The sequence below is a fragment of the Mizuhopecten yessoensis genome, unplaced genomic scaffold, assembly GCF_002113885.1.
Source record: "Mizuhopecten yessoensis strain PY_sf001 unplaced genomic scaffold, ASM211388v2 scaffold8071, whole genome shotgun sequence".
In the NCBI taxonomy this organism is placed as follows: domain Eukaryota; kingdom Metazoa; phylum Mollusca; class Bivalvia; order Pectinida; family Pectinidae; genus Mizuhopecten; species Mizuhopecten yessoensis.
Window position 1 is genome coordinate 833,673 of NW_018407364.1, and position 13,298 is coordinate 846,970.

At 38.8% G+C, this 13,298-nt stretch overlaps 1 protein-coding gene across 1 annotated transcript in view; it reads right to left on the reverse strand.

Moving 5' to 3' along the window:
• Positions 1 to 574: 574 nt before the first annotated feature.
• LOC110454792 overlaps positions 575 to 13,298 on the reverse strand; it is an 18,218-nt gene continuing 5,494 nt past the window's right edge. Inside the window, exon 2 of the mRNA XM_021504499.1 lies at positions 575 to 2,314. Coding sequence (XP_021360174.1) covers positions 783 to 2,294 — 1,512 coding nt within the window. The 5' untranslated portion in view covers positions 2,295 to 2,314 and the 3' untranslated portion in view covers positions 575 to 782. The remainder of the gene's footprint in view (positions 2,315 to 13,298) is intronic.

Below are 13,298 nucleotides of genomic sequence, written 5' to 3' on the forward strand. Positions count from 1 at the left end.
GATCACGTGTTGGTATTACATATAGGTCCCAGATATACAGATCACGTGTTGGTATCATATATAGGTCCCAGATATATAGATCACGTGTTGGTACCACATACAGGTCCCAGATATATAGATCACGTGTTGGTATCACAAATACAGGTCCCAGATATATAGATTACGTGTTGGTATCACATATACAGGTCCCAGATATATAGATCACGTGTTGGTATCGCCTATAGGTCCCATATATATAGATCACGTGCTGGTATCACATACAGGTCCCAGAAATACAGATCACGTGTTGGTATTACATATAGGTCCCAGATATATAGATCACGTGTTGGTACCACATACAGGTCCCAGATATATAGATCACGTGTTGTTATTACATACAGGTCCCAGATATATAGATCACGTGTTTGTATTACATACAGGTCCCAGATATATAGATCACGTGTTGGTATCACAAATACAGGTCCCAGATATATAGATCACGTGTTGGTATCACAAATACAGGTCCCAGATATATAGATTACGTGTTGGTATCACATATACAGGTCCCAGATATATAGATCACGTGTTGGTATTACATATATGTCTTGGATATAGATTGGTCTTATTGAGTTTCTTTGCCAAGATATGGAATTTAAAATGGTATGTCACATCTAGTTTTCCGAAGACAGTAAATACTGAGAATGTCTTTAGGTTATGTGATATATATATCCTGTGTTTACCCATCATGCAGTAAGTACGTTGTATAAAGCTGCAGTGGCTGTACCCGGTAACTGTTAAGATGTCTACTTGTATTTTATTATTTGCATTGTACTATTCTTGTGACCAATCCAGAGTGTACATGTATGGTCGTCCTGAAGGCTGATACTATATGGTGAACTTCGACTGGCGATATATACGGTCCTGAGGAAGTGTCCATTGTTCCCGTCAATCAGCACCACTGACTTGGTTACCTTCTCCACTACGAGAACATCTCCAGTACCGTCAAAGCAAACATCCCCGGGGTAGAACTTGGAGGACTGCTCACCTCCACCTACTTGTGATGTAATATCACCAAGGTGTTTGCATTGAAATTTCAGTTTCAGATGTTTATCCATCACAATGACCCGAGGTTCTTTTCCTGGTGATGTACCAGCCACGTAGTTAACAGACGATACATTGTCACTATCAGTAGCAGCTATGTTCCCGGTCTGTCTACAGTACGTCAGGTGATAGGGAGATACCGCCTCCTGTCTACAGACACCGCCCGCTCCATCCGACACTGCACGCCCGTCACTAGTGAACATCACTATTCCTTTATATTCCATTCCTACCACCAACATGTCTTCCTGTGTGATACACAAACTCTGTGGAACAGCGTCTACGGTAAAACGTGTCACTGCGGCTCCATTGGACATGACTTCCCGGATACTTTTGTCTTCCGTCACACAAAACCATACCCTCCCTGTGGTCGGAGATACGGTAATGGATTCAACTTTCACCTTACACTCTACTTTCTCTTTGATGTTACCCTTCTGATCTACGCGATGTATGTTGTCTTCTTTCCAGTATGATAGCCAAGCCTCGTCACCTGAACGACATGTACGGCACATATCATACAGAAATGGTGTTTTAAAACTTGATACAACTGTGGGTGAAGGAATAGGTTTGTATAACGGGTTCTCTCCGTCAACAAGTACTGTACCCAGCATCCGCTCCAGTAGGTCGTTATAAACGACCCCGGGTTTGAAGGCTGCCGTCTTCAAAGCTCGTAGATCGGGCGGTGTAGTTGAGGTATTCCGAGTTTCCCGCGCTACTGAAATGACGTCTACATTTGATCCTGAAGTCAATACCTGTTGACACCTTTCTAGTTGTGGTTTCAGTTTCTCTCCGAGAAGTTTTGTCAGTGCCGCAGTGTTTTTCTCGGTGATATCCGCATTTATCTTCATCAAATCTCTACATAGTGTCACTAATTTGTCAACAAGATTGTTTGCCTCTGTTTTTATCTGCTCCCCTTGACGTTTGATATCCTCGATCATTTTCCTTAAACCTATACTGCTTTCCTTCAAGTTTTCTTCACTTTCCTGAATTTGTCCGTCTAACTTCGGAATATCCGTTTTAGAAAGTTTTTCCTGATATTGCCGGATTTGCTGTTTTTGTTCCGACACGTAATCAGTAAGTTTACCTATGTTGTGAGAATTGTGACGGCTCACAACACAGTCCATACAGAGAAGCTCATTGTCACATGTCTTACAGATATAGACAAAACCCATTCCTGGATGATGAGTACATCCAGGTACTGGAGTCTGGGCCGCCATCTTATCGTACGGTCGTCTACCTGGACACAGTTGTGCTACCAACTGTCACTGTATAAACGGACCATAGTTTCTTTGACGATTTTCAAAATGGCGTCAATTCGTGGAATCCCACGAGGCTGCCTACCAGTGAAAAGAACAACATGAGTCGACCTAAATATTCTATCTGTTTTCGTCTTAGTGTTATATCTGTGCACTGACATGAAATAATAAGAAACGGCTTTGCACGTTTTACAGCTTTGTTGGTGCATTATTCTTATATGTGCTTTATGTATATCGGGTTAATCTGTTAAAAATGCAGCTTAAAGGTGACCTCCGATTGTCTCGTGAACAACGCCTTCCTTTTATGGAATACACGTTTGCAGTACAGTAACCGGTTTGTTGAAGAACTACAAAAGTCTGCAAATATGACAATGGTCTTAATCACAGGAGATCAGATTTCTATCAATGTGATCGGAATAAAGCGTCTATGGTATGGAACGCCAGTACCACTACCATGAAATGTGGCTACGTACTGGAAACTGTTTTTTTTCTAGCATGACTATACATGCAATGGCGGTGATAAATAACTTTTGAAAAGAAAGCCACGCTTTGTTGGATTTTTATGAAAAGTGAAACATAAAACATATAATCAGCCTTATTCTGAATTAAAAAGAAAAGATAATTCGAACCCTGGATGTCTAATTGTCATACTGTCGATCTAATGAGCTACCTTGTGAACAGAAGCGTTCTGCCTGTCCTGATAGAGTTATTACCAAAGCGAAACTAGGTGGTACTTTATGTAAAAACAAGAGGCCCAATGTGACTGCATCGCTCACCTGGTAGTAATCTCACACTGATAATCTTAAAAATGGACCAATATAAATATACAGACAAATGTCAGTTAAATAAAAAACTTGTTACAAGATTACAGCACATTTAACCCCCGTGATTTTGAAAGTTTAACAATGTCATTCAATTGAACTTTTATAGCCTTTCTGTTGTTTATTGAGTTGAGGTTTATACACATTTGACATGTGCCCATGAAAGTCGGTCAAGGTCATTCGCATGAACAAACTCGAACTCGATCCCCCTTCATCAGAGCATGTTACTGGCAACATATCACCATCATATGCGTTTGGTTATTACGAACAGGTTGTAAAGTTTTTAACATATTTTGACTCGTGTGACCTTGACTATATGTCGATGTCATGAATTTGAACAAACTTGGTAGCCTTCTATTACAGGATGCTTCGGAGAAAGTATCATCACCCTAGTCAGCTTGGTTATTCAGAAAAAGTCGATTTTATGTTTTTTTTTTTTTTTACATTTTTGACTCCTGTGACCTGAAATATGGGTCAAGGTCATTCGTTTGAACAACTTGATTGCGCTTCATTCCTGCATGTTAGCGGCCAAATATCACATTGGGCCTTTTGGTTCTTCAGAAGTAGTTCAAATATTTTAAAATAGGTGATTCATTTTAACAAGCTTGGTATCCCTTTATCCCAACCTTCTACATACCGAATGTCATCACCCTGGGCCTTTCAGTTATTCAGAAGAAGTTGTTTAAAATTTTCAACATATTTGACGCCTTGAATGTAGACGAAGGCAATTATTTTGAACCAATATGGTACATGTAGCCCTTCATCCAAGCATGCTACTGGCCAAATATTATCGCCCTATGCCTTATTGTGATTCAGAAGAAGCTATTTAAAGTAAATATTTGACGCCGGACGGACGGACGGACGACGGACGCCGCGCCAGGCCCTTCGGGCTACGCGAGCTACAATTGTAAAACCCAAAGTGCAGTAGGACTGGGACCCGCAAAATTACAGGTGATATCAAACTTTGCCATCAGAACATCTCAATAAGGGCAAATTAAAATCAGCTTATCATTATTATATTTCACACTGTCATCGTCTCATGTTTACCAGTGTTGCATGTATATTCATGCTATAGCATTTCATGACACCGAGTCAACATTCTCAAAACGTCCTAATCTGATGTTGTGACGATCAGTCTTGTGCACACTTCATTCAGTACGCTGGCAAAGTTATGAGGACGCGGTGTTATGTTTTTAAAGTCTTACATGTGCTGCATATAACTCGATCTCAGAAAAATCTCCAGCTTATAACTGCCCTGCCATTGTCTGGTGAACAAAACATTTCTTTAAAAAAACACCCTGTATATCTGTATGGTTGTATATATGAATAGAAGTGCAGTGACTGGTTTGGTGACCGACCACAAAAGACTCCAGTCAAAGGAGATCAAATTTCATAATTGGTCGAAATATACACGCCAACCACTACTGAACGTTAGAGCAGGAAAAGAGACCGAGACGAACCACTACGGAAGCCCATTAGTACGGAAGCACGGAAGCCCATTAGTACGGAAGTACGGAAGCCCATCAGTACGGAAGAACGGAAGCCCATTAGTACGGAGGTACGGAAGCCCATTAGTACGGAAGTACGGAAGCCCATTAGCACGGAGGTACGGAAGCCCATTAGTACAGAAGTACGAAAGTCCATTAATACGGAAATACGGAAGCCCATTGGTACGGAAATACGGAAGCCCATTAGTACGGAAGTACGGAAGCCCATTAGTACGGAGGTACGGAAGCCCATTAGTACAGAAGTACGAAAGCCCATTAGAACGGAAGTACGGAAGCCCATTAATACGGAAATACGGAAGCCCATAAGTACGGAAGTACGGAAGCCCATCAGTACGGAAGCACGGAAGCCCATCAGCCCGGAAGTATGGAAGCCCATTAGTACGGAAGTACGGAATACGTGAAGGGACTACATGTTCAAGAATATGGACTAAAGAAACACGTGAAGTGACTACATGTAAACGTATATTGACTATATGTACACCTATATGGACTAAAGGTACACGTGTAGGGACTATATATACACGTGAATGGGACTACATGTACACGTATAGGGACCATATTTACACGTGAAGGGACTACATGTACATGTATATGGACTATAGGTACACTTGTATGGATTATATATACACGTGAAGAGACTACATGTACATATGGACTATATCTACATGTGTAGGGACCATATTAACAAGTGAAGGGACTACATGTACAAGTAAATTGAATATAAGTTGACGTGTAGGGACCATATTTACACGTCTAGGGACCATATGTACATTAAAGGGACTATAGGTGCACGTGTAGAACTATGTGTACACGTGTAGGGACCATATTTACACATGTAGGTAGGGACCGTATTTACAATGTAGGGATCTATAGGTGCACGTGTAGAATTTTATCACATACCTGTTGAATCTTGTTATAGTAATACAAGCAATTTTCAGACCATGAAATACAACGTTCTGTATTGCATATGTGCAATACGGAATGTTGTATTTACCTACTAGCTGGAACTACTTTTTATGGGACACCCAACTGAAAAGTTCCCGGTATTTGCAAAAAATATCAAAATTTATAAAATCTTTGTATCGATCTCTACCAAATACGGAAGGTATGTGATAAAAGCAAGACCATACACTTGTGTTTTTCTGACGAATCAGACAGCACGAGTTTATTGCGCGGACGAATATATTCACGAGTGCGCAGAGCGCACGAGTGAATATTTACCTATAACCACTTATATTTACATTTGCATGGCATTGTCACTATATAGCCTCTTTGAAAGCTGTGTCGTTGATGGGACTTTAATTACCATGCATCACGAGACACAATTCTTAGCGTATTAATACAACACTGACCGGAACTACAATATCCAATATAAATAAACATGACGGCTGCTGAAATATCGCTGGGCATTGTGAGATTTGACAATGTCATTGTAAATTTATGTGCAAAATAAAAAATAAAATAAAAAACACTTTTATTACAACGAAAACAAGACCAAGGTCTGCAATATCGTACAAAATGCACATCGGTTGAAATCACCAATGCCGGCAATGGAAACAATTTTAACGCTCATGCAATTTATCAGAAATATCGTCTGTTACACTGCACTGATCAACAGGGGTTCGTTACAAATGTCTGAAATACACATATTCTATAGACCTACTGACACATATGTTACAGACCTACTGATATGAGTCACAGCACACATAAACATTTCAGACATTTGTAACGAACCTGTGCTCCGTCGCAAGATCACTCACTTCAAACGCTATCAGTTTCACGCGTCTCGCATCAACTGTTCCTCAGTTTCTGACGACAGGTCAAATAACGAGGCTGTTATAGGATCTACCGACTGTTGTCAGGTTCCCATACAATATTCGAATTAACTTCCAAAAATAACTCCCTCGTGGAGGGCAAGGTCGGATTTACGGTGTTCACTGTATATGTCCATGCGCGAAATTTGTTCCGGGGAAAAATCGAAACAATTTCAAATCTAACTTTCAGCTTAGAGTTCTATTGATAAACTTAAATCACCCTATAGACATATCATACGCAATTGTATTGATACTGAATTGTAGAATAAAATTGAAGTGTTTGTTAAAATTTCAACGTACTTCTTTGTTTGCCAATCAGCACGCGACAATACGCTGTTCAAACTATTGAACGAAATTGTGTGGACTGTCGATAAGGCGGGCATTTTTAATTTTAAATATAAATTAGAAGTTAAAAAAGAACATAAGAGGCAGAGAAAACGTAAATATAAGTATTGAACTGTTTTTGTATGAATGCCACAGCTTTGCAAGCAAACAACATAATGCGCGCTAGCATCAGTTCAATGCTTAAATAAAGCAATCGACTAAGAAATCAGGTGCGTTACGCTGACAAAATATTGCTTTCGTTTTCAATTCGACTAATTGATTAAAATCTAAAATTTGGCTTTTGCAAGAGGTTTGTATAAAACCGCTGGGAGCATGTTAGCCTATACATTGTTGATAGAGGTCTTGCTCCTGCATTCCTCAGTCCTGGAATTTACGAGACAATATCGAAGGGTGTCGACAAGGCAACACTGAAAATTGACGATATTGTGGATTTTGAAGCGCAGAAACATGCTTGTTTGTATTTGTTTTACGTCTTACTGTTGCAACAGCCAAGGTCATATAAGGACGGTGTCCACGGATGATGGGGCCACATTTGTTTTTAAAAAGTGTCATCACAATGAAATGTCAGAACCTGGACACGGTAGCATGATACCACACCTCGCACCTGGTCACATTATCCTGACAACGGTCAAACCATTATCAGTCCCGCGACCGCCTGAGCATCAAGCAGAGAGTAGTCAGTACCAAATCTTTCGGGAAATCTATAGATTTATTACATACGTACGTATTGATTGAATGGAAAGTAACGGACGTTTTATTGGAAAAATATATATACTGTCCAATCTGATGGAGAATTTCAGTGTGGTCCCATGATATGAAAGTCAGATATATCGGGCAGGCGTTTGAGATTCTTGTTTTCATAATCTCAATCGAAGCATAAACTGTCATAGAACAAAAAGTTTAAACCCTAAAAAAAATCAAAGAAAATATCACTCAAAGCTCTTAGGCATGCCCACTACATACCCCTACCGAGTTCGGGTGTTGTTCTAATTAGGATAGCTTCATGTAAATAAGTAACTATATAACATATTTCCGTTCATACTGGCATGAACATTGAACATACATTTCAATCCTAATATTTACATTCTAAATTGTATAGTTATTATTTATTTGATATTGAAGTATCTGTGTCGTAATTGAGGATGACAATCCCGGAACAGGTTAATGGCGGGAAGAGAAGCTTTAAAAGGACGCTGATAAAGTTGCGTTCATAGACCTATTATTGGTTTGGGTTTATTTTGTTCAACGTCCTGTTATCATCTCCTTGTAAGTAATGTATGCTGAAGGAAGGATATGTCGATGTCATTGCCTCCTTGCGATAGCGCGGTTCTGATGCAGATTTAAGAATGCTACCTCACTGAAATACCATGCCGAAGGCACCAAGCTAAGTCCCTTTATATTGACAATAGGTAAACCAGTTGTTCCGATAAGCATAAATGCCGAACGTTACATTTTGTAAGCAGGGTATGACAACTATATCATGTTTCAGGACTTCGGTATGTCCCGGCCTGGGGACAGAACCCATCGCCTGTCCCTCGTGGACGAAGGCAAACAGTTAGGTACTGCCAAGCAAGACAATAGGAAACAACACAGTTTTCAGGAAGTAGAGAGAAAATATAAAGATCCCAAATGTTGGATTGGGGGCAGTAGATCCACTGTGGTTACTTCAATGTCCCCATATCAGAACACACAGAAGAAAGGCACCGATTCTGCAGCCATATGTACGTACCGTCTTTTGGTAAGGTTTATACAGGAACTTGCATTCGAAACATAAATATAAATGTCATAACCCACGTGTTGACGTCATCATTATGATGGTGCTATACTTGTAACGTAAGATACCATTGACTCTCTTTGGAAGATAGCTGCTATATTAGTTTAAAAACGTAAACGATACACGTACACTAATGTGAACTATATATTCGGAATGGTTTCGATGGCATGCAGAATTGTTTCTAGCTCCAAATCAAGCCTGAGAGTGTCATATAGAATTTAACCTAGAGGAAGGGAGACAACCCCAACTTAAAACTCTTTCCTTGGTCTGGCTAAAGAACAATTTGAGTCATGGCACATTGTGACAGATGTTTGACATGTTCGTGACTGCTCTCCCGCTGTAAGGCTTCCTTCCGATTACACGCTTCAGTGTCAAGAGCTCCCGATTCCGTGACTGTGTGAAGAAAGCATTTCGATAAATGAGTCAACATGAATATAAAGTTCTGTAAATGTTTTCACCTATGTAACATGATGTGGATATTTTTGTGTATTTCATTTAAAAAAATGTATTTCTGTATCTCAGCTATGGTGTTAATATTCCAAAATATAGAAACTGAACTGTGCTGATGTGGCATTTACAAATGATATGAATGACACAAATTTTCAGAAAAAACCGTAATGCGCTGCCTGCAAAGCGGTGTCATTTAAACTACATTAACACTAGCAAATGTTTGACGTCATCGTTTTGTTCTTGTTGACTTCACAATGAGCAATAGATTACGTATCGAAAATTTATGTATGAACGCAAATCGGTTAGCCTGAAGCCCAGTAGGACGGATTTACTCGATTTGCGTTTATACCGGTATGAATATTTTAAAACCTAAATGTAAACTCTTTATCGGTACTATTTGTGGTGTTCATTTTTTTTACCCTAAGTACAATCAACATTCCTGGAACATTCTAACGTTACCGCTATCTTTACTTCTCACGTTTTGCGAGGGGAGAGGAGAAAAATCAAAGCGATTCAGATCAAATTGAGTTCATAACCATATAAATGCAATTTCTTCTGGTGGTATTTTGGTCTTGAAGCGGAAATGTAAACATAATTGTAATATGTTTTATCATTCCTATATATAGCTATTAACTTATAAGTAAACTGCTTGTAGATCAGTGTGGGTTCTATATCAAATTGAGGATGATCTACTCGACTACGCTGGCCCTGGGTGATGTATGTGTGATTTCTAGCGCATGACGTCCATTGTCTATAGTCATGTTTCAAAACATACAGTTCGTATCTGAAAATTTCCTGGAATTTTCATGAACTGTTATCTATTTGAGAACTGAAATGACAACTCCTTCTGTGTTCTGATATTCTCTGATTTGAGTGACCTAGAAATTATAATGACTACCGATCTGATAACAACTGGGAATTATATAGCTATGTGCTTGCTGCTCATTTACACAAAACTTTGTAGAACTAAAGGTGTCTGTATGTACAGATAGATACTATATGTGCTGACTGCTTTAAATCTGATTATAAACAGGCTTCCCTTTAAACTTTTACCAACATGTTTACATGTAACTTGCAAAGGATTGCGTTATTTTTTTTTTTTTTATGTATTTGAAAGTTTATAGTATTATGTGAGATTCCTTATCCATTACTGATATACAACAGCAGTTATTAGGAATGCTACCTATACAGTGAAACCTGTCTTATCTGACACCCTGTGGGACACAACAGATTAGACAGAATATCACAATATACAGGCATTATTTTGTGGCTTTTAACAGGAACATGATAACAGCATTATGCTGAAGAATTAAACAGGACATCAGATACTCAGGGGTCCGATTAGACAGGTTTTATTGTAAAAAATTATGTGTTTGTGTTTCTTAACATAAAATATAGCTAAATAAATAATCTGAAGCATTTTATTTAAAAATTCATTTGTAGTTGATATGTTAGATTTTTGTTAAGTGCTGTTTGTAAGTCACAAGTTTTAGTATATTCGATCAATTGTACAACAATAAATTTTGTGTTACAGATGTATTTCACTGTATTGTTTTATTTGTATTAATGGTCAAAATTGACAAAACGTGTTATGGTATGCTGTTGTTCGTCCATCTGTTACCAATCTTGAAACTTCAACAAGTTGTGTTTTCCATGAAATGGATTTAAATTCGTGAATGTTTATTTTGACACTTGCATCCTAAGTAATAATGATGTTGATGGAAGGGTGTCGTAGTCAAGATGGGACTTTTCATTATATTGGCTATAGGTTTGCACTCCGTCCGTCCTCTGTCCGCTGAGTTTGCCCGAGACATATCTTCTATACTATTTCACCTGGAGTAACCAGATTTGGTATACAAGGACATCTTGGGATGCTGGAGTGCAGAGTGTAAAAGGAAGGTTACTATAACCTCAATGTTACCTATGCTATGACCTTTGACTTTAACTTTGTCTGAGGCATTTCATTATCTTCTTTACTATTTCACTTGGAGTAACCCGATGTGGTGTACAAGGACATCTTGGGAATGGGGAGTGCAGAATGGAAGGAGAAGGTCACTGTGACCTATGACTTGACCTCAACGCTTTCACCTGTAGACCATAATGGACTCATCTAGATCAATGCATGGTAGAGACTACTAAAGTTACATAGGGGTGAAAGGGTTAACTTTTAAAACAGACTGTCCGGGGCATATGTTAACCAGATTTGGTGTAAAAGGACATCTTTGGATGACAGAGTGTGGAAGAATAGGCACCTATGACCTTATGACTTGGCCTTTGACCTTTACTTTTGAAAATGTTTGTCCGGGGCATATTTTTTATACTCTTTTACCTGGAGTAACCTATTTTAGTGTACAAGGACATCTTGAGATGGCGGAGTGATAAGAGCAAAAAATAGGTCACTGTGACCTTTGACATTTACTTTTGAAAATGTTTGTCCGGCGCATATCTTCTATACTATTTCACCTTGAATAATCAGATTTGATGTACAATGACATCTTGGGATGGCAGAGTGCAAAAAAAAGGTCATTGTGATCTATGAATTGACCTTTAAACCTTCACTTTTGAAAATGTTTGTCCGGGACATATCTTCTATACTTTTTCACTTGGAGTACTAAATTTTGGAATGGCGGAGTGCAATGTGCAAGAATAAGGTCACTTTGACCTTTGACCTTTACTTTTGAAAATTCTTGTCCGGGGTATATCTTCTATACTATTTCACCTGGAGTAGCCAGATTAAGTTTTCAAGGACATCTTCCGATGGCGGAGTGCAGTGTGCAAGAATTAGGTCACTGTGGCCTATGACTTGCCCTTTGACATTCACTTTTAAAAATGTTTGTCCGGGACAAATCTTCTATACTTTTTTTTACATGGAGTAACCAGATTTGATGTACATGAACATCTTAGGAAGGCAAAGTGCACGAATTAGGTCGCTGTGATTTATGACACGGCCTTTACTTTTCAAAATGTTTGTACTGTGCATATCTTCTATAGTCTTTCACCTGGAGAAACCTATTTTGGTATACAAGAACATCTTGGGATGGTGGAGTGCAGAGTGCAAGATGAAGTTCACTGTGACCTATGACTTGACCTTTGACATTTACTTTTGAAAATGATTGTCCAGTGCATATCTTCTATACTATTTCACCTGGAGTTACCAGATTAAGTGTTCAATGACATCTTTGAATGGAGGAGTGCAAAGTGCAAGAATGCGTTCACTGTTACATTTGACGTTTAATTTTGAAAATGTTTGTCCGGGGCATATTTTTATACTCTTTTACCATGAGAAACCTATTTTGGTGTACAAGGATATCTTGTGATGGCGGAGTGTAGAATGTAAGATGAAGGTCACTGTGACTTATGACTTGACCTTTGACATTTACTTTTGAAAATGTTTGTCCGGGGCATATCTTCTATATTATTTCACCAGAGTAACAAGATTTGGTATAGAAGGACATCTCGGTGGAGCGGAGCGCAAGAAGTAGGTCACTATGATCTAACTGTGACCTATTTATCCTGACACAATTGTACTGTTTGTTAAATATAGAAATCATTACCGGTGGGGTAGCTATTGATTGACTTGCTATCCTTTGCCTTGTTACTATATGTGGTGTGCCGTACACCTTATTATATATAACTAATTGGTGTAATGATAAATTTGCCCTCATTACGGAGTGTGGAAAAGTAAAAGTTCAACTGTGACGAATATTTCAAGGTACACAACAGTACAATGTACACGGTATCCAGGAAATGTATTTTAGTCCAAATAAAACATGATTTCACTAAAACACGACACCCAGGTATAAATTGTCGATAACACTGAACATTACTATACATGTAACTTATATATTCTTGTTGGGAAATATGAAATTCAGAAATCTGTGAGGGAACACCTACAACCACAGAAACACTTTTGTGGGGAGGGGAAGAGTGAAAGACAATCACAATGCTAATGTAGGAAAATCTGTAAGAACAGAAAGTCTGGATACACCAGGAATGTGTATACACCTGTAAGGATATACTCACAGAGGTCCTTTGTTCACAACTTAAAAATGATTCAGACCCCAACCTTAAAGTTCACACCTTGGAAATGATTCAGACCCCGACCTTAAAGTTCACACCTTGGAAATGATTCAGACCCCCACCTTAAAGTTCACACCTTGGAAATTATTCAGACCCCGACCTTAAAGTTCACACCTTGGAAATGATTCAGACCCCGACCTTAAAGTTCACACCTTGGAAATGATTCAGACCCC